The 21,918-nt window shown below is 38.4% G+C and overlaps 1 protein-coding gene across 3 annotated transcripts in view; it reads left to right on the forward strand.

Moving 5' to 3' along the window:
* The window catches only part of BICC1 (BicC family RNA binding protein 1), a 215,501-nt gene that overhangs the window by 169,406 nt on the left and 24,177 nt on the right, over positions 1–21,918 (forward strand). For all 3 annotated transcript variants that reach the window (XM_032796717.2, XM_032796705.2, XM_032796713.2), the window contains 7 exons: positions 1,283–1,362; positions 4,498–4,656; positions 9,675–9,728; positions 10,959–11,153; positions 12,326–12,577; positions 18,914–19,045; positions 20,614–20,800. In XM_032796717.2, coding sequence (XP_032652608.2) covers positions 1,283–1,362; positions 4,498–4,656; positions 9,675–9,728; positions 10,959–11,153; positions 12,326–12,577; positions 18,914–19,045; positions 20,614–20,800 — 1,059 coding nt within the window. The remainder of the gene's footprint in view (positions 1–1,282; positions 1,363–4,497; positions 4,657–9,674; positions 9,729–10,958; positions 11,154–12,325; positions 12,578–18,913; positions 19,046–20,613; positions 20,801–21,918) is intronic.

Raw genomic sequence — 21,918 nt, forward strand, 5'->3', positions numbered from 1 at the left:
AAGAGACAAGACCAAATCAAAAATACAAAATCCAGGTCTGCCAGCTGGAAATTCAGGGTTGTTTGGTTTGGGCCCATTTCTGTTTGTGAATATTGGATTATGATAGTTCATATTTCCAGACACCAGATGGTGCTGCTCTTCTACTTAAGGTGTCATTTTCAGTTAATGGACGCGGGGGTTAGTTCCAAGTCTCATTTAACTTCCATGAGCCAGATTCTTCAATGACCATTTTGACTGAGTAAGAGTTTCAGAATTTAACCCCCTGGTTTTGTTTTATTGTCATTGTACTCTGCTTGATAACTCATTGGGGATACATCATCTTCTCATATTTCATTGATACTTAAAAACTCTTATGGTCAATACCTAAGTTGTTACATCCACTACTTTAGGTCTGATTAGGCAAAAACTTCAGTAAGGTGATACTCAGTATTGAATGCCTTCTAAATGTGTAAAAATATTTTTTGTTCATGAATGAATTGTTATTAATGGCTCAAAGAAAGGAGCTTTTAATGTCCATTCCAATGCTTTGTGATTAGGTGTAATGACTAACAACAACAGTATAGAGATCAAATAACTATGTTAATAGCATAATTAAGAGTTGGGAAACATCCGCAGATTAAGTTCTGTGTGATAGAAGCATAAACTGGCATACAAAAAAACACTAACATCAAATGGCTGTGAGTTGCTGATTGCTAGCATTCAACAAGAGAAGTACAGCTCTGCCTCGATATAACGCTGTCCTCGGGAGCCAAAAAATCTTACCACGTTATAGGTGAAACTGTATTATATGGAACTTGCTTTGATCCACCGGAGTGTGCAGCCCCACCCCCATGGAGCGCCACTTTACCGTGTTATATCCAAATTCGTGTTATATCGAGGTAGAGGTGTATTTGGTTCAGTTTTCTTGCTTGTCTACACTGCAGTAGATTGCTTTGTAATATCACAGTAGTAATGTGTAATCTTGCATTTTTTTTAAACAGTTTGTTACTATAATATTCTGGAGCACAATAAAACACGTAAGAAGAGTAAATGAATTGATTATTGACATGCTGCAGTAATTTAGCAATTCCAAAAGAATTTGGTATTCTAGTTCACCTTTAAACTTTAACATATCTAAAGTAGCTGTTTCTTTTTAAAAGGAACAACAAAAAGCTTTCTTGTTTGTTTTTTTTAAAATTTAAAAGTAGTTTATTTGTTTAATGCTTGATAGTGAAAGAGTAAGTATTTTGGTAGATTTTTCCTGATGTCACTTGTTTATTGATCTTTATTTCTCTTTTTTTAGATCCCCATATTAAAGTATCTGGAAAAAAAGAAAATGTTAAAGAAGCTAAGGAAAAGATCATGTCTGTCTTGGACACAAAAGTAAGAGGAAAATATTGAGTCCTGGCCAAAATCCTGTGTGCAGGCCCCTATTTCTATGGTATAGTGACACTGAATTCTGCAGCAACTTAGAGTAAATTAAAAAGCAGACGCTTTTATTAAAATTTTACATTAAAATGAATAATATGGTTAGTAAAGTGTCCCGGGTGCAGCCAGGGAGCGGGGGGAGGAGGCTGATAATGAATTCAATAAACTTCTATTTGAAACTGTTTTTCAGTTTTGTGCAGACTTAAGAAGACAACGCTGTTTCTGGTTCTGTACCGTTAACATTTGGGGAAAAATTTTCCTTATCATATTGACTAAAAACTTGAACAGAGTTTTCTCTTTAAAAAAAATGCAAACTCCACTGCAAGTAGTGGATTGTGTGGCCAATTCTGTTGTACAGAATTGTGGAAAGCATGATGTGTTTTCCTAATTTTATGATATTTCAGAAATGAAATGTTGAGTGTCAGAAATTTGACCATAATAAGGCTTACTAAATAAATGGCTGAGGTGTATTTTGTTCACAGATCAACTGTTTGACAAAATTATAAATTGACAAGTCATTCTCTCTGCACTCAGATGTTATGGTGATCTTAGCATTATATATACAAATGCTTAGGTGCAGGACAAACACTAATATAACAAAAAACAAACAGAGAACTAAAAGCTTGTTTCGAAAGTGGAGTTGATATTAAAAATGCAAGGTAATACTCAAAAGAAAAAGCTAAACTAATCTCACTGAGTCCAAAAGGAAGAGTCAGTTTATTTTTCAGGTTCAAAATGCACAGATTCAGCAAGACAGTTTTGACATCTTTGTCTAAACCCCCTCTTTCTCCCTTATCCTCAGTGCTGCTCCTAGCATTTCAAACTAGTAGTGGGACATATGCTGTTGAATTAAGCATTGACCTCAAACTGATTGAGAACTTTCCATTTTGTATAGTAATTATTAATTTGATGGAGATAATCTTATCCACCAATCTTTTCAAAGACTTTTCTGTACTGAAACATGCTGTAAGGCTTAAGATTCCATGATGGTCCAGGAGATAGATAGAGCAGTTGGTATTGGGGGACTTGTATTTATGAAGGCCTGTGACCACAAGTAAACTGAAGAGAATTGTGTATCCTGTTCAAAATTACAAGTCCAATGGAGATCATTGTCTTACTTCTGGCAATTTTAAAGCAAGTCCAAACAGGCTTATGAAAGCTAAATATAAAGGCTGGATGCTCATCGTAGAGTTGGAAAATTTCCTTATATATTGTACCTATTAGAACTGGCACTCATTTTGAGTCATGGTGACTTTTAAATGGGTCACCTTCTTGAGTCTCAACACCAATGGCATGAAGCAAATATGAAGACATACTTGAGAGACATGAGGGTTCAAAGCATGAGGTGATCTCACTATTTGAACACTTTCCTACCTTTTTTTTTTTTTCCGTCTGTCATAACTCTCAAATGACTTGGCTCAAAAACTCCATTTTTAGTGTAGTTTGTTAGTCTCATCAGCACCTGGTGCCGTTGATTAGTTTTGGGTGGGCCCTTGTGTTGAAATTATTTCACTTATTAAAAGTGGTTTCCATGCAATATGGGATCCAGTGTTTAACTGCATATGGTCATGATGAGAGACGAGCAGGGAACTGTATGCCAAGGTAAGGAGAGAGATCCACTTTAGTTGGGCAGAATGTGGTATGGAAAGCCAGGGTCTGGTGGGAGTATGAGAGAGACATACACACAGTAGCTTGAGAAATACTGCTGATCTAGAGACCACACCTCAAATCCATTAACTCAGCTTTACATGCTCGCACACATTCCTTCTTCTGTATAGCAGGGAAGCAGGAGGTAGGGGAGCCACCTGGGAGACAAGGAGTTCCCCATTTTGCCTGGGGAGGGAGAATTGTGTGTGTGTGTGTGTGTGTGAGAGAGAGAGAGAGAGTTACAATTTCCAACTAGTTGCATCAGAAATAGCTGTTCTGATATTTTGAGCCAAAAGAAGTTGGGAAATACTCCCTTTCAGAATTGGCCAATAAAAGTGTGTCTAGCTGTTTTACATAGGTAATTTGTTAGCACATACCACCTTTCTATAGCACAGTATACTGCATGTGAGTTTATGGCAAATGATTAATTTTAGTTCGCTGAACACCTAGTAGACCTTAAACTGCTGTGAAATGAACCTTGTACTCCTCAGAATTCCCCCTACCTCCAGTTTATCTTCCTCTTTTATGCTCCTCAGGCCAAATGGATAGCCCTGATCCTCCCAATATGTATGTTTTACAATGTCCAGCTGCACAGAAAGCAGTTCTTTTTTTAGACACTTTTTAAAAACAAGGAATTTATTATTGTTGTATTCTTTTATTTAAAATGTTAGTTTTAGTAGCCTGAGCCACACAAACTGGAGCTAGATACTGTATGAGGCCAGCTATTTCTTAAATCTCGCCTCCCCCCACTAGACTTGCATTGTTCTAATTATGGGCATCTCCTGTACAGTGTCAGTCATTTCTGTCTCGCTGTATGGTGACCTAGAGATCTCCAAACTGAGGTCATTAAACCACTTTGCTTACTAGAGAATGAGACCTGTCTTTGCATTTAGACTTTAAAAAATTATTTGCATCAAATTGCTTTATGCATTATTTTAAATGACAGAATTACAGACACAACCAAAAAAGAACCATATAATGAGAATCCTGAAATCGGAAAGCTAGGTCTTAATTTAAGAGAATTAAAACACTATTTTTCTAACTCTTAATCTGGAAGTTTGAAAACTAAAAAGTACATCTTACCTGGAGCAAACCGTGACACGCATCAATATTTCTGTTGATGTTTTTTAGTCTAGTGCAACTCTCATCCACCTTTCTTTAAAGGTGTTTTGCCATTTGTGAAACAGGTAGTAGAGGAGTCTAATGTATTTGGGTCCACACTGATTTCCTTATCAGAAGGAAAATATTCATGGTTTAGCAATTAAATATAAAGTTCCAGTATTAAACAAGTCTTAATTCAGTCAACAGTAAGCCATTATTAAAATATTCTGGTGACCTAACTGTCTATAATATAGTTTTATAAATGTAATTTAGTGCAAAATATTGATGTTAAGCTATTCCACACTGAAGAATCCCATAATAAGTAGATGTTTTGGCCTCTAGAGTAATCGAGTCACCCTGAAGATGGATGTTTCACATACAGAACATTCTCATGTGATTGGCAAAGGCGGCAATAACATTAAAAAAGTGATGGAAGAAACAGGATGTCACATCCATTTTCCAGACTCTAATAGGAATAACCAAGCAGAAAAGAGCAACCAAGTAAGTATTTAATACTTTATTTATATTTTACAGTATATATTCCTAGAGAATTGTTATGGTGGTGCCTGCAGTCACACAATCTGCTGGAGGCGCATCTTCAGACTATCATGACAGGTATGAGGATAGCAGAACAGCAGTGAGAAGCTACTGTGGCTACAAAGTCATTCTCTATGAGAGTAGGTCTACATCAAGGACCACTATTCATGTTTGTGATTAGAATGGACACCTTGATGTAGGAGATTAGGAGAGAGTCTCCACCAAGCCTGCATTTTGCTGGTAGCATATTGTCTCATGAAGATAACACCACACTGGAAAGGGGTTTAGAAGGAGGCCCTGGAGGGCTGCATTGGAAGAAAATGGCTTACGAATTAGCCAAAAAAGACAGAATATGTGATGCTTTGTTGAGAGGGACAATGAGAAGCCAGTTAGAGTTAGTCCGTTCAACAATTTAGATTCCTCAGTTCATTGTTGAGCCATGATGGGAATGTGCATGCAGAGGTTAGGAGCTTGTAATGGAGCGTAGATTCTTCCCCATCCTTGGTCACCACAAAAACCACTCAGACTCTCTTCTTTTGTGTCCTCTTTGTCTAATTTATTCAGGTCCTCTCCAGCAACTCCTGTGCAGTGCAGTTCAGCAGATCTAATACTTATGACCTGATTTCCTTCACCCCATTTATCAGGGCCCTGGGAGGAAGAGATCTCACTTCCTTCAGATTTCCTTCAGACTGGGCACAGCCAGCTAGCCCTGTTCTCCCTCCCTGCTTCCTACTCCCAACACGTCCTTCCTGTCTTTTATCAAGCTAGTCATCTGCTGAGCCAGTTAGTTCTTCAACTCATCCAGCCTCCCTATCTGATTAACTAAGTCCTCCCTATTTCCTCAGTCAGCCATCACCGGGGGAACTAATTGAGGCCACAGTGATCAGAGTGCTGATCCATCTGTTAGGCTTCAGCGCTTTGTCACAGAGCCACATGAAGAGCATGTAGTGTAAACGGAAGGAGTAGACAGGAATTTTCTGCTGTAAGAATATGCCAAATAAACTAAAGACCAAAGTATATAAGATCGTGATTAGGCCTGCTATGACATTTGAGTCAGAATGCCAGCCAGTAAGGAAGAGAAGAACAACTTCTTCCACTGCCAAAATGAAAATGTTCAGATGGATTCCAGGTAAGACAAGAGCTGATAGACTATGCAATGAAATGATATGGGAAGCCCTCATCATGGGAAAGCTGAGGGAGTATCTGCTGAGATGGCTGGATCATGTGAGGTGACGAGATAAGGGATAAGTTGACCAGAAAATACAATAGCTAGTAGTCACAGTACAAAGAGAGTCACACATGAGAGAGACCTAGAAAAGGGTGGTTTGGGGTGATGAAGGAGGAAATGAAGAAGGTCGATGTCAGCTTGGAAGATGTACTTGACAAGAATGCTTGGAGATTGTGACAGGGTGCTGATTAGAGAGACTTCAGAATCATGCCATGCCCCTGCCATGCCAGCCCCATTTAGGTGAATAAAGTGAGCTGGCTGGTAAGAACCTGCCCTAATTGGGGAATGAGGGCCAACTGCCAGCCCAATTAGCCAAAGATTATATAAGAGGCTGGGAAGAAGGAAGCCGGGATGGTGGAGAGTAAGGGATTGCAGACTGAGAGAAAGCCCTTCCCTCCTGGGTTCAGACACAAGGAACCCAGAGCTGTATAGTGAGAAGGTGGTAGGAGCACCAACTTGTAAATAAAAGCACCAGTGGTTTCAGAACCCGAGGGTCTCTGGGTGACTTTATCTGAGGCCTGGTCTATGCTTTGCGTTTAAACCGAATTTAGCAGCGTTAAACCGATTTAACCCTGCACCCATCCACACAACGAAGCCTTTTATATCGATATAAAGGGCTCTTTAAACCAATTTCTGTACTCCTCCCCAACGAGGGGAATAGCGCTGAAATTGGTGTTGCCATGTCAGATTAGGGTTAGTGTGGTCGCAAATCGACGGTATTGGCCTCCGGGCGGTATCCCACAGTGCACCATTGTGACCGCTCTGGAAAGCAATCTGAACTCAGATGCACTGGCCAGGTAGACAGGAAAAGCCCCGCGAACTTTTGAATTTCATTTCCTGTTTGCCCAGCATGGAGCTCTGATCAGCACAGATGGCGATGCAGTCCCAAATCCAAAAGAGCTCCAGATGGACCATACAGGAGATACTGGATCTGATCGCTGTATGGGAGACAAATCTGTTTCTATCAGAGCTCCGTACAGAACGAAAATTGCCAATCATTTGAAAAAATCTCAGGCTATAAATACAGAGTCCACAGCACAGTGCTGTATGGCAAGCGTACGAAAGCCGAAGATCAAAATAGACGCTCATGGTGGGGGGGGGAAGAATACTGAGGACTCCAGCTATCCCCAGTCCCTGTCAGTCTCTGAAAAGCGTTGCATTCTTGGCTGAGCTCCCAATGCCTGAAGGGTCAAAAACCATTTTCCTGGGTGTTCAGGGTAAATGTCTATCAATTTACACCCTTCCCTCCCCTCCCAAAGAAAAGGGGAAAAAAACATTTCTCGCTTTTTTCAATGTCACCCTATCTAACTGGCATGCTCTGGTTAGACAGGGTGCTGCAGCGCTGAACACCAGCAATCCCCTTCCGGGTGCAGAACGGCTACAATATGACTGATATGTCCGTCTTCATATCAGCCCATGAGTGCTACTGGCTGGCCTAATAGCTCGCCGGGGCGCACAGGGTAAAATTGGACTCGACTCCCGTGTATTCCTTGGCAGATGGTACAAAACGGCTGGTAAACAGGTCCTCATCATAGCAACTGGAGGCTGAGCTCTATCAGCACCCCCCTTTCATGTCTAAAGAAAAGATTCTATACTACCTGGACTATCATAGCAGCAGGAGGCTGGGCTCCTTTTCTCCCCCCACCCTTTAATTGTCCTGCCTGGACTATCATAGCAGCTGGAGGCTTCCTCCCCCTCATTTTATCTCACTAAAAAATCAGTGTTTCTTATTCCTGCATTCTTTATTACTTCATCTCACAAATGGGGGGACACTGCCACAGTAGGTCAGGAGGGTTAGGGGGAGGAAGGAAGCAACGGGTGGAGTGGTTGCAGGGGCACCCCGTAGAATGGCATGCAGCTCATCATTTCTGCGAGATCTCTGGGGCTGTGACATGGAGCGGTTGTGCTCTCTGGTTCTCTAGTACACTAGGCAGGATTGACTCTATTTTTAGACAAAACATAAAGAAGGGAATGACCCTGGGAGTCATTCCCATTTTTGTCCATGCGCCCCCGGCCAACCTCAGCGAGGCCAGCCAGGAGCACCTATGACAGCAGCAGACGGTACAAAACAACTGATAACCATCATCGCCAATTTCCACATGCAAACGGTGCAAAATGACTGATAACCATCATCTCATCACCAATTTACAATGGCATCTGGTGCAATAAGGATGGTAAACGTCTCTGCTACCTTGCAAAGGCAAATGAATGCTGCTGTGTAGCACTGCAGTACCGCGTCTGTCAGCAGCATCCAGTACACATACGGTGACAGTGACAAGGCAAAACAGGCTCCATGGTTGCTATGCTATGGCGTCTGCCAGGGCAATCCAGGGAAAAAGGGCGCGAAATGATTATCTGCCGTTGCTTTCACGGAGGAAGGAATGAGTGATGACATTTACCCAGAATCACCCGCAACACTGTTTTTGCATTGGGATCTCAATCCAGAATTCTAGTGGGCGGGATAGACTACGGGAACTATGGGATAGCTATGGGATAGCTACCCACAGTGCAACGCTCTGGAAATCGATGCTAGCCTCGTTACATGGACGCACACCGCCAAATTAATGTGCTTAGTTTGGCCACGTGCACTCGACTTTATACAATCTGTTTTACAAAACCGGTTTATGTAAAATCGGAATAATCCCGTAGTGTAGACATACCTTGAGCCTAGCAGATGCAGGAGCCGGGGGGCAGCTGTGCTCTGTTACAGAGATGAAGAACAAGAGTCCCTGACTCTGAGGGGAGAAGGCAAAGGCAAAGTAGTAGATGATCGTGATGGTCCCATTCTGGCCTTAAAATCTTAAGTTCATATGCTTATTAATATAAGCTGGTTATTCCATTTTTAAAGTATTATATAATTATTTTTTATTTAATTATTTTTGTCCTGGTTTGTATACATAGATGGTTATCGAATTAACTCTTCATATCTATATCGGGTGTGTCAATCAATGGATTATTCTAGGTGGACTGAAAGAAAACCTGCTGTTGCAAACAGTTCTCCTTTATGAATAGCTAGGGACAATTAGTGATATGTTTATCAAATTCTTTCAAATATTCAGAGGACAATCATTCAGTATAAGGAAGTGGTAGAGAAGCAGGACATGTGGATTACTGATTTTTATTTATTTTTTAAATTTCTGGGTGGTTTTGGCATGTTAAGTTATATAGAAACTAAAGTTTGTAGATGTCTAACAAAAATGAAAACATCTGATGAAAGCAGTTCAACTTTATAGTGTTTATTAGAGTGAAGGTTGCTTGTTGAATTATAATACATCAAAAAGATTCTTGCTGTTCTATAATACTAAATTTAAAGGACATTTTTACTTTTCAGTCTGTCATTATAGCATACTAATAATTTATTCTGGATTTTTTTTTTTTAAGCGACATGTTCCATAAAACTCCCAGTGGCAACTTAGGATGTAATTTTTAAAAAGTATATTCAACCTTAAGGACTAATATACTGTTGCAGAACAGTAATTGCAGGGTTCGTTCTGAATGGCTACGTTGAATTTTGATTTTAGTTTTTTCCATTATTCAAAGTTTTCAGAATGTTGTTAGAGTTCATAGCATAAAAATCAATATACAAAAGTAACCCTTTACTGGAGGGATTCAGTTTTCAACTACTGTTTTAAAAAAATGTGTCAGACACCAACAGAAGTACAGTACATATCAAAAATAACAAATAGTTGGAGATTTTTTCAGATAATTTATATGAAAACTTGATATTATGTTGTCTGTGTTCTGACGTTTTCAGGTGTCTATTGCAGGACAGCCAGCTGGAGTGGAGTCTGCCAGAGTTAGAATACGGGTAACTGTATTTCCATAACTCGCATCTCATACACACTGGAGATAGAAGAAGTTGGGAGATAGAAGTGGGAAATGATAGTTCAGTTCTGAGTATTCTAGGATTGACTGGCTCTGTCTTGTGGTCTCTATGCAGATCATATCATAAAACCCAAAACTGCAAGAAAATAATGTCAGCAATATTCACAATGAACATTTGTATGTTTAATCTTTTTAATTAGCAGATTTTAAATAATAATACAAAATAAGCATAAAGGGCTTACGAGTAGTGTGTACATATGTGTTAAAAATGTATTAAGAATGTTAACATTCATGTGGACAAACTATACAACACCAAAGTGACACATGTTTAGTCACTATGTTACCTAAACTGATTTAAAGCCTGAATTTAGTGTCAGCTATTTAAACCAGATTTGATCTTGCAGTCCTTCTACTAAGAATTATGTGGTAAATTCTCCCTCTTCTGAGGTAATTTAGTTGCCTATGATTGAATTTTAACTGTGTATGAAGTAGGTGTAACTAATGCGATGGACTGTTGCAAAATAAATCCATCCCCACCAATCGCACTCTGCACTCATTTCCCCCATCATAACAATCTCTTTTGATTTTATGTGTATCTTACACAACTCTTTTTTGAACCATATGACATATTATGAACATTTTAATGTTCTATACATATGCATACATTAAGGCTGTATGTTTGATGGTTATGATGGTTGTGACAGAAACCATGACTTATAGGGCTTTTCCATAAAAAGTCATTATTTTTCTAACCCCAGCCATCTCACTGTTGAGCAAGATCCCTGAATAAATTTTCACAAATGTAGCTCAATATATGGTCTGTAAGTATAGAAGCATGTGGGAATGTGACATGGTTTCTTTTATTTTTGTTTGGTTTTTTGACATTCTTTATTTGCAAAACAAAACTGTGGCTTTTTTTGCAATTTTTCTAATGATGTATGACATTCACGCTTTTTTCCATGGCAAGGTAATGAATTTTTTCCATTTGTTTGTGACAGCAAACAGCTTGCCTTGGATGATGTCAACAAACTTAAGTTTCTGTAAAGAAAGCTCAGAGAGATTGTAGATATTCTAAATGTTATTTAGAACATTTGAAGTGAATTAGAACAGTGAAGTGAGAGAAAACTCTGAATTTTTATTAAAGTTGTGGTAGGCTGAGTAAATGTGATTGTGCTTCAAATACATGCTGTGATTTTTCTCAATCTCACTCTAGGAGCTGCTTCCTTTGGTACTTATGTTTGAATTACCCATAGCTGGAATTCTCCAACCCATCCCAGATCCTAATTCTCCCACGATTCTGCATATATCACAGACTTATAACATTTCAGTTTCCTTTAAACAACGTTCTCGAATGTATGGTGCTACTGTCATTGTTAGAGGGTCACAGAATAATACTAGTGCTGTGAAGGTAATACATTTAACTAAAGTTATTCCAGATATCCTAAATGTGTAAAAACTTAGTTGCTTAAATGGTGTCTTGTTGTATTACCCTGGTTGATCTGGAAGGCATTTATTATTATAGCTTTTAACAGTTTGGATGCCTTGATCTTAAATGTTGTTGTTGTTGTTGTTGTTGTTGTTGTATAAAATAGGATTTGTGTATGTACAGAAAAACATTTTCAGTTTGAAACCTAATTTTATATGTTTACTTCAGTTTAAATTTTAAATATATCAGAGACCTTATTCAGGCTTTAGGCACTCTGAGAAATGGTTAATATCGCAAACCAAAATTAAAACAGCTATACCAGAGTAGGGGGCAATCTCATCTACCACCAAAAACAGCAAGTAAGCAAAAAATGTAAACCAATGAACAAATCAAATCCTAACCCCCACATACCTGAGTCCTCCCCAAATGTCTGGTTAAATACGTCGACTTGCAATACCCTAATGGTCAGCAAATTTGGGCTATTTCAGACAAATGGGGAAACAGTAAATTCAAAAGACATGGAAGGGGCCAATCACTCAGAACATGTTGCTAACAGCCTTTTAAGCTAAAAGCAAGGGAGCTCCAGCTTGAGTACTTCCGTGGATGACAGCTGTGGCAGTATGGTTCAGAGAGACAAGTGGTGTCAAGTAGGTAGGTCTCAAGCCAATTAGGGCTTCAGAGACCAAAACAAGGGTCAAATCTTGCAACTAGATTTGTTCAGTTATATCCCTATTGATTTCAGTGTGGCTGTATGTGGGCACAGGTTCCACCTGTGTGGAACCAGGGGCAGGACTGAGGCTAAGATATAAAAGGCCAAATTTTTAAAGGTATTTAGGTGCCTAAAGATCCAGATAGGTATCCAATGGGATTTTCTAAAGCACCTAACTTCCTTTTGAATTCAATGGAATTCAGATGCTGTTCAAGATAAGTTGGGTACAGTACCACTCTTTCTGAATTACAAGTTAACTTGATTTTAAACAAAATCATATATTGCTCTCCCCCAGTAAATCCTTTATATGTTGCTGCTTATTTATTCTGGAATGTGAAATGTGTGCTGTCTAAAGCAGATGTAATCTGATTAAATTCTTATTTTGTATCCACCGCTGTGCAGTTTTGGTTGTTTCTCTAATATATTTTCTCCTATTTGTCTGTAGGAAGGAACAGCCATGCTTCTGGAACACCTGGCTGGTAATCTGGCCTCTGCAATCCCTGTGAGCACGCAGCTAGATATTGCAGCACAGCATCATCTCTTTATGATGGGTCGAAATGGCAGTAACATCAAACATATCATGCAGAGAACTGGTGCTCAGATCCACTTCCCTGACCCCAGTAACCCACAAAAGAAATCCACTGTCTACCTCCAGGGCACAATTGAGTCAGTCTGTCTTGCCAGACAATATCTCATGGTAAATATTTTAGTGACATCTGTATGAAAAATGTCAAGTAACTAAAAGAAAATACCACCGGTTCTTGTGTATTTATCATCCAGATGCAAATGACTTTCTGTTTTGGAGCAGAAAAATTAGTATTTATTTACATAACAGAATACTGATTGAGATGAGTGCTCTTCTTCTGACAATGTGCCTAATGAAATAGTTTCTATGAACTGTAGTTGACTTATCTGATTTTATCAATAAATGTGTTATACACTATCATGATAAAAGATGCTTTGCCAATATGAATGACAATTAAAATTAGTTATGATGGTGATGGTACTGATTTAGAAGGCAGAAATTTAGATAAGCAGTTCTTTTCTTCCATTAATGTCCAACCACCTCTTTTTTTCCATCCTTTCATTAGTGCGATAAGTGGGCAGCTTTTCTGGAGCCAGTGAGAGAGGTTACTTGGCATATACGTGAACCAAATGATCTTTTTTAGGGCAGGTTTCCTTGGAAGTACAGATGATCAGATACATCGGAGACACTTGCTTACATCCTAGCAGGTTCTACATTCTGTAGTCTTGTCAACTACATTAGGAGCAGACCTGTCAGATATTTTCCAGTGAAACATACTTTCTTTGGAAAATGCCAGTTTGCTGGTCCAAAATGTTTTGTTCTGAATCCATTACACACTAAGAAACAGACAGGCTTCTGTTGCGGCTCAAGGCAGTGGCAAGCTCCTGACATTGAGGCATGAAGCCTACCACCCCCTGCAGTCAAGAGTCTGAAGGTGGCCGGCTTTCTACTCCGCAGCAAGAGCCATGGTTACTACCAGGACTCTTGGGGCTGCTAAGCTCCATGCTCCATAGCAGCATCCTTGGGAGAGCCCAGTCTGGAGCTGGAACTCTGGCTGGAGGAGGGAGCCTAACAACCTTGAGAACCCAGTCAAGCTCACTGGGTCATTCATAACAGTGACAATTCGGGTTTAGGACTGATATAGAGCTCTTGCTATGGTGACACAAGAGGGTTTCAGGTAATTTTATAAACATTAGGTGAAGGTGTTTAGTAACTGATCATTATTTCTGCAAGTGGCATATTTGTGTTTCACCTCACTGAGAATAAAATGGGGTAGGTTTTTTTCAAATAACTGATTCAACTAGCCACATCATCACAGTCTCTTTAGCCACTGTTTGCTTAATGTTTTCAAGTTTTACAATTAGTTACAGCTATCGCTGGTGAGTTTGTGTTAAGGCTTGAATGTTAAGCTCTTCATAGTAAACATAACCTTTAGTATAGTGTTCTTTATCTCTACATTAGTGACAGTTTCTGAGTTTAATAGAGGCTTCTAGAAGAGGTATGGAGTATGATCTAGAGTTGTGACTGCCAAGACTGGGTGCATTATGATTGGAGTTTGTTTATATCTCATGTGACAAAGAAAATAACCATATGATCAAGACTAAAATACAGAAAATGTAGGAATATCACTTGTAGGTGTAACCCTTTTGCACTAGATAATACAATACATGAATAAAAATCAAAAATGAAGTTTATGTTATAGAGACATAAATATTGCAAGCCCTTATGTTACTGACTTCTAAAACCCCATGTCTGTACTGTTTTGAGCTATTCTCCCTTCCTTTACCACCCCAACATACATACTTCATCTGCACTGGAAGAGAGAATGTCTAGAGAGAGAGCATATGTATGTGTACATGGTTATCTATATTACAAATAATATAATATAATAGTGTATTGATTCCTGAATAGACATGCTTATAAATATTGAGACACAGCTATGGCACATATATCTTCAGTGAACTTCAAAGTATGCTACTCCCATTGTCATTCAAGCTGGAGAAGATAGGGGAGACAGTAGTGCCCCAAAACATAAATAAGAATAACGTATAAATATTCAAATACCCTTTGCTGCATGGAGGAGAGAAAGATTAGAAGCTATTGAAAGGTTTTTAGAATATTGCAAAATTCAATTTTCTCATGGTAAAACAGCTGTAATTTCTGTGTCCTCAGAGCTACAGGAAGTCTATAGCCCTTAAGAAGTATACTGACCTAAACTGAGGAACAAATTGAGATTTAGTTTGTCCAACCTGGCATTGTTCCATATATTTTGAAATATTTACTTTGTTTCCAATGTTATAGCTAAACATGTTTTTAAAAGCAAGTGTTAGAAAAAATGAATGGACATTTTTAATATATGCTAGTGTCCCTATATTTGCTAGGTGATATAACAAAACTGAACATATTTTTGAAAGGAGAAACTAACTAAATGTGTGTGTATGTATGTATGTATATGTTGTGACAAAGTTCCTCCTCTACCTTGGTGGATCCTGCGCTTATTGGCAGATTTGCACACCTAGGATCTCCCCGTCTGGTTAACTCCACAATCTGGGTCAGCTCCTCCTACCGTACTGATCAGAGTTGCGGAGGTTGGGGAACCCAGGCCCACCTCACTCCAGTTCCACCCAGGGCCCTGTGGATTGCAGCTGTCTTAGGGCCTCCTGTAACAGCTGCATGACAGCTAAAACTCGTGGGCTACTTCCCATGGCCTCCCAACGCCTTCTTTATTCTCACCACCAGACCTTTCTCTGGTGTCTGATTACAACTTGTACTCCTTAGTCATCCAGCAGCACACGCTCTCGCTCTCAGCCCTGTGCCTCGCTCCCAGCTCTCACACCACACGTCCTTCCTCTCCTCTGGCTCCCCCTCACCTGACTGGAGTGAGCTCCTTTAAACCCAGGTGCCTTGATTGCGTGCAGGTGATCTATCAGCCTGTCTGCCTTAATTGGTTCTAGCATGTTCCTGATTACTCTAGTGCAGCCCCTGCTCTGGTCACTCAGGGAACAGAAAACTACTTATCCAGTGACCAGTATATTTGCCCTCTACCAGACTCCTGTACCCCACTGGTTTGGGTCTGTCATAATATATATATAGAGAGAGAGGGAAAAAAAATTAAGAACAAGAGATATTTACTAACTTAATAGCTTTAACTGCTTTATTTAACCTGGTCAGCTGCATGGCATAAAAGCTACATTCATTCCTTGGATCTTCGAAAATAAATTTCAGCACAGTGCTTTTTGGCTCCATTCAGTGGACGCAAATTTCTGTATTTTTGAGACTTCTGTGGTACCAGAAGCTTTCTAGCTATAGTCCGATTTATTATTGCCTGCTTTCCTGGAAGCAGGCTAAATAGGGGCTGATGTTGTCTCTGAGCTAGACAATGAAACTATCTCATGATTTTTGTAATAATGGATTTGATGGAAAAATATACAACAGTGTGAAATGTGTTCCTGTGTAACCATTTCTCTGAGCTTGACAATTTTTATAAGCAAACTTAAATGGGTCCCTAAAATCAACAAAGACAAAACAGATAGCCTAAGCAAGCTCCCTGTGAACTACTGAAGTGCTAGTCAGTGCATCATACTGAAACAGTAGTGGAAGAGACCAAAATTTGAGAGAGGTCTTGTGATATACTATTCCAGAAGCCTCAAGATCAATATGCTCAACCTTTTGAGGTAGGCAATATATATGTTTCTTTTAGGCTATAAAGTCTAGATAAAATACAAAGTAATATCGGTAACTTTTAAAAGCAATTCACCACATGCAAAATGAAATTGAGAAACTGAATATTGTGGATATAAACTAATTATTTATATTGATTCCCATGTGTGTCCAATGTACTAATTATTTAATGTGACACAAACATGTCAACAAGATTTTAATATAACAAATATTACATTCCTTTTTATGAGATGTGTACATTTTGTGTATTAAAAATTAATTTGCATGGTTCTTAAATGTAAATGTTAGTATAAATGTGACATTAACACAAGTTTTACACAAGTTTACTCACCAAAAAGGCCATGATTTATATTGATATATAAATTGCAAGTGTCCTTAAATTTTAACTTGGAAAGCCTTCCACATTCCAGATGTGTGCTAATCAGAGAACTACACCACTTTGCTACTAGCTTACACATTTTGATCTTTATGCACCTCTAGTGCCCAAATATGGCTGTTAAGATAATGTCCATATGAGAAGGTGGTAAATGGCAAACCATAAAAGAAAAACAAATGTATACTGTGACTCAGAATAAAAACGTATTGCTATCCTGAGTTGAGGGAGTTGTTTTGTTTTGGTTTTTTAAAGAAGTCAAGAGTTAAAAGCTCAGCATATTGTCTTCTGGGAGTTTTGTTTGTTTTTTCCTGTTCATCTGTCTTTTTCTCAGTATTTCAGAATCCACTAATCGGTAGATCAAGAAACGTAATTTCAATCACTGCATAAAATAATTTTACCTATGATCTATTTGCTCATAACATTAGAATATTTATTTATTTTCCATATTGAAAAGTTAGTTTTGTTTCTTTAATCTCCCTCAAAGATCACTCTCTGTTGTTGTGTTTTTTTTAAGGGAGGAAAAAAGCCTCCCCATTTAACATCGGCTTCTTTCTGATTGGGCATATTTGCTTTCTTTTCTTTTTCCAATACTATCCCCCAGGTGTTCTAAACATAACAAAACTACAGTTCAGCCACCAAATTATGTTACACGCTTCTTAAAACTTACTTCCAGATTGTAAAAATTTCATTTTGGGGCTATTGTGTTTTCTTGACCTTTAGTTGAATTTGTTTATTCAAATACTTATTGAATAATTACATTTTTGGCTTTACAAAAGTTGTTGGAAAATCCGAGTATGACATGTGCTCAGCATTTTTCTTACCACAACAAAATGGGTTGTAGTTGGGATTATTGAATTGAATGTGTTGTTTTCAAAGAAAGATACTCATGACTGTGGCTTCTTCAGCCAAGTTGACTTTCTGAAGTCAACCTGTTTTTCATAGTCTTCCCAAAGCTGACCCCCTAAAATAGTTTCGTTTTCTTTGTGCTTCAACTTGAATTGGTTATATGGACTAACCTGTAACTTTTGACCATCCTGGCGTTATTATTTTGAGGCACTCTTATCTGCTTTTCTTTTTTCCCTGATACCCCTTTTGAACTTCAGTGAATTTGGAGGGTACTTTCTTCTAGACATTCAGTTAGCTATCTGAATATATAGTCTCTTTTAAAAAAAAAATATAGGTTTAAAAAAAAATGGATGCCTAAAATCAGTGCTGCAAAGTCCATATTCAAGCACGTACGTGAGTAGTCAAATGTTTCAAAAGTGCTGGGTACCTACCAGCTACCAAAATAATGCTTTCATAAATGAAGAGCTAGATTTTAGGGAAATGAAGGTAATGGAATATAAGTAGTGCAAAGGTAGTAAAGCAGAAGAGTCAAATATGACAAAATACTATAGCCAAGATTTTCAGAAAGTGCTCTCCATATTTATGCACCTAAATAAGTGGCTTCGCTTCCCACCTCTGACTTCACTTTCTGCTCTAAACTGCTGAGTAGTGTAGTTTTACTCTGTTGAACTGCTGCTGTTTTCCTGGTTGCATCACTGTGGTGGATAAGTGATTCTTGTCTAGTCTATGAAGACTTTTGAAACCCTTTGGAAAGAAAATATAACTGTGAGGTTATGCAAAACTGATACGTGCTGAATAGATATGATTTATTACTTGCGTGCTGCTAAGCAGCATCTCAAGCACATTCAACAAGCTGGCAGTCATTAAAGGTTTGACCGTTAGTATATTTTATATATACATTTTTCTGATGCATGGGTAATACTGTTTTTGGATTGCACTGTCAATGTCCATTTTAAATTGCAAACTTTTTGGGATCAGGAATCATGTTCTCTTTCCTTTTTTAAACAGCATGCAGCACACATTCTCTATATGATGATAATTGTTTCCTTCTTTACCAGTGTTGTCTTATTTTAAAATCTCATGAATTTCAAAAGTGTTGCAGCTTAATCTCTGAAAATACAGATTTAGCTAGTCAGTGGTGAGGCAAAGGGAAATTTTATTAAAGATTTTACAATCCAATGGGATTTTCTTTTTCACAGTTATAACATTCTTTTTTCTCTCACTCCAAATATGACCAAATAATGGTACTGCTAACAATTCTTTTGGCAATAGTTTGTGGCAATTAGACAGTACATACATACAAAAGTTGATCCTTCCAACATCCTTAATTTTGGGTAGTGAATGTGCCTAACTTGTGAGTTAAATCTTTGTTCACGCTGAGGTGAGATTCTTATTGAAAAAACCATCACACCCTCAAACTGTCAAGCTCTCTGAGTGTTGGGGTTGTGGGAGGTAACACTCATTTTGTAAAATTTCATTCTCACTATTTCAGTCAGAACTGCTAAGATCTTGAGCAACGTAGGACAGGAAATGTTGACTGTTGTGTTTTAGCTAATGTTGTATTTGGTACAAGGGTACTTTATAATTTGGATTTAACTTTCCAGGGTTGCCTTCCTCTTGTGCTGATGTTTGATATGAAGGAAGAAATTGAAATAGAACCACAGATTATAACTCAACTAATGGAACAATTAGATGTCTTCATCAGCATTAAACCAAAGCCAAAACAACCAAGCAAGGTTGGTGAAAACCTAACATAGTTTTGCAAACTATGAGATGTGTTCTCTGTACACAAAACCTCCATAATGCTATATGAAATATTGAACATTTCATTGCTGGATATTGCATTTAAAAGAGCCATTGACTGATTTGTCTTGTCTTCGCTTTGGTACTGCACTTGTGATATGACCACATTCTGTTCTGTTCCAGGAGTTGCCACCCTTTGGTTGCAGTGAAGCTGTACACATTAACAGCAGAATTTGGCTCATGAGCTCTCAGCTCTTTTTTTTCAAATGAATTACAAACAAGACAAAAATGTCTTCAGGTTGAATGTTCCATACTATACTAGCGCTGTTCAACAGCATTTTTTTATTCAATATTTGACAAAATTTGGGTCATCTGATTTGTCTAAGTGACTGATCCTGCAAACCCTTAGTAGAAGGTAATGGAAGTAGCCACAAGTAAAACTGCTCTTGATTTGGTTTACAGGTTCAAATTTTAAGTCACACAACTCCCTGTTATTTTTAACAATCTCTAGGCCTATTCTGATTTGTTGAAAGAGAAGTCTTATGTTCATATCATTTTTTTGCAGCAGGTAACGAGTGTAATAGTTGAAAAATTAACCCTTTTAAACTGAGGACAGCTCTCCTTAAACCTGCCCAGTTCATCATTTTCGGATCCTTGTCCAATCCATTATGTATAAATGTTTGACAAACAAACTGTAAAATGTCAAATGAATATTCTATTATGTCAGCAGTTTTGATGCTAAATATAGGAACATTTCAAGTCAATAAAAGGGACTATATCATTTTCATTTTGTACTTTCAGGCTCCTATATTGATTTCAATAGATAGAATTTAATGCAAATAGAAAAGAGACATGTTTTTATTGCATGAAGCATGTTTCTTGTAAATGTAATGGAAAGCAAACATGAGACTCTTATCTAACAACCATCTCTCTTGGCTACCCTTACAGAGCTTGGACGCTTACAGTAGCTGTTAGCACCATTCCATCATTATAGTCAGGCCATAATTATCCTTCCTAACTTTATTAACTTCATTTAATTAAAAAAATGAGCAGTATTCCTGGGACAGACTGTTTTCACTTTTAAAGGTCAACAAAAACATTAAGAAAAATGCCACAAACTGTTGAATGCCTGAATAATCACTAATGGACATTTTGTTACTGCTATTTTATGTTGTGCTCTGACTTTACTGGGGATATGTCTTTACTGTGTGTAGACTGCCCTGGCATAATTGTTCTGGCATAGCACTATAGTGTAGAAGCAGCCAGCACTGACAGAGAAGGGATTTATCAATCAGTGTAGGAACAGCCACTTCCCCAAAGGAAGTTAGCTATGTCGACAGAAGTCCTCTTCCATTGACATACCTGCACCTACACTGGGGGTTATGTTCATATAGCTACATCAGTCACGGCTTAGGCTTTTCATATCTCTGACCAGCATAACTCTGCTGACATAACTTTTCAGTGTAGACCAAGCCTGTGTCTCTGAAGCACTATTGTAAGATTTATGTTTTCATGAATTAGTATTATACCTTCACATCAATCTCTTTTTTCTTTTTTGCAGTCTGTGATTGTAAAAAGTGTCGAACGAAATGCCTTAAATATGTATGAGACAAGGAAACGACTCCTGGGACTTGAAAGTAATGGAGTCACTATAGCAGCAAATCCATCTACAGTCTCATGCCCCGTTGGCCTCTCGTGTCCTGGTTTGGACATCTTGCCCTCAGCTGGGTTAGGACTCACTGGACTTGGTATATACTTTACTCTTGTTTTATAATGTTTGAAACACAGTTCACGTATATTGGGTAGTACAGAACCAGCTATACTTTTGAATCATGAGTAGTATTAGGTGTTGGAAAATTTAAGACCCACCCTGACATTTCAAGAGTATTTGTTATTACAGAGCATCCTCCAATGCAGGGCTGGCTCCAGGGGTTTTGCCGCCCTAAACAGCCAAAATAAAAATAAAAAGACACGATCGCGATCTGCGGCAATTCAGTGGGAGGGCCCCTCCGCCAAATTGCTGACGAATACCTGAAAGTGCCGCCCTGCTCCGGAGTGGCCACCCCAAGCACCTGCTTGATAAGCTGGTGCCTGGAGCTGACCCTGCTCCAATGTTTTAGTAATGGGTAGTGGGAATAGTTTCAGTGTATCCTCTGAAAGATGGAGAAGTTTAGACATTTGAAAGCTAAACTTTTTACCCATTCAACTTCATGTATATAAAGGGAGGTACTCCTTTTCAGGTAGGGCAATACGTGAGCGAGAGATTATAAGTCAAGTGTGGCACCCCATTTGTGGCTTTCAGAGAAACTCTTATCCAAATGAACCCCCTTACTCCTGGAGATATTATTTAACTTGTTAAATAGAAACTTAAGTGGGTGAACAGGAAAAAGACTCCTTGACTACATGGAGGTAGTTTGCCATTTAACATTACTTAAAGGTTAGCATTAGGTAGCAGCAATGTTTGTTTCTGACTGTAGTAACTAAATATTGAATGTCATTATTTCTTCAGAGAGACAAGATGGATGAGGTAATATCTTCTTTGTTACCAACTTCTCTTGGTCCAGTACAAGATATTACCTCACCCACCGTATGTCTCTAATATTCTGGGATTGACACGGTTACAACAACACTGCAAACAACTATTTCTTCACTCGTGTTTTATTGGCACTTTTCTGTCAGTATAAATTTAAACCAGGAGAGTTTATATTTTCTGTCTCTTTCTAGAAGAGAATTATTATGCCATAAATAATCCTGGAAGGAATTATCATTTTGTATTTAAAAGCTATAACTGCTTGATCTCTTTGTTCACCAAAAATACATACAAGCTTATGTATAGATATATTATGTTTTTTCCACCGTTATCAAA

This window comes from Chelonoidis abingdonii, chromosome 15 (assembly GCF_003597395.2).
Source record: "Chelonoidis abingdonii isolate Lonesome George chromosome 15, CheloAbing_2.0, whole genome shotgun sequence".
NCBI lineage: Eukaryota > Metazoa > Chordata > Testudines > Testudinidae > Chelonoidis > Chelonoidis abingdonii.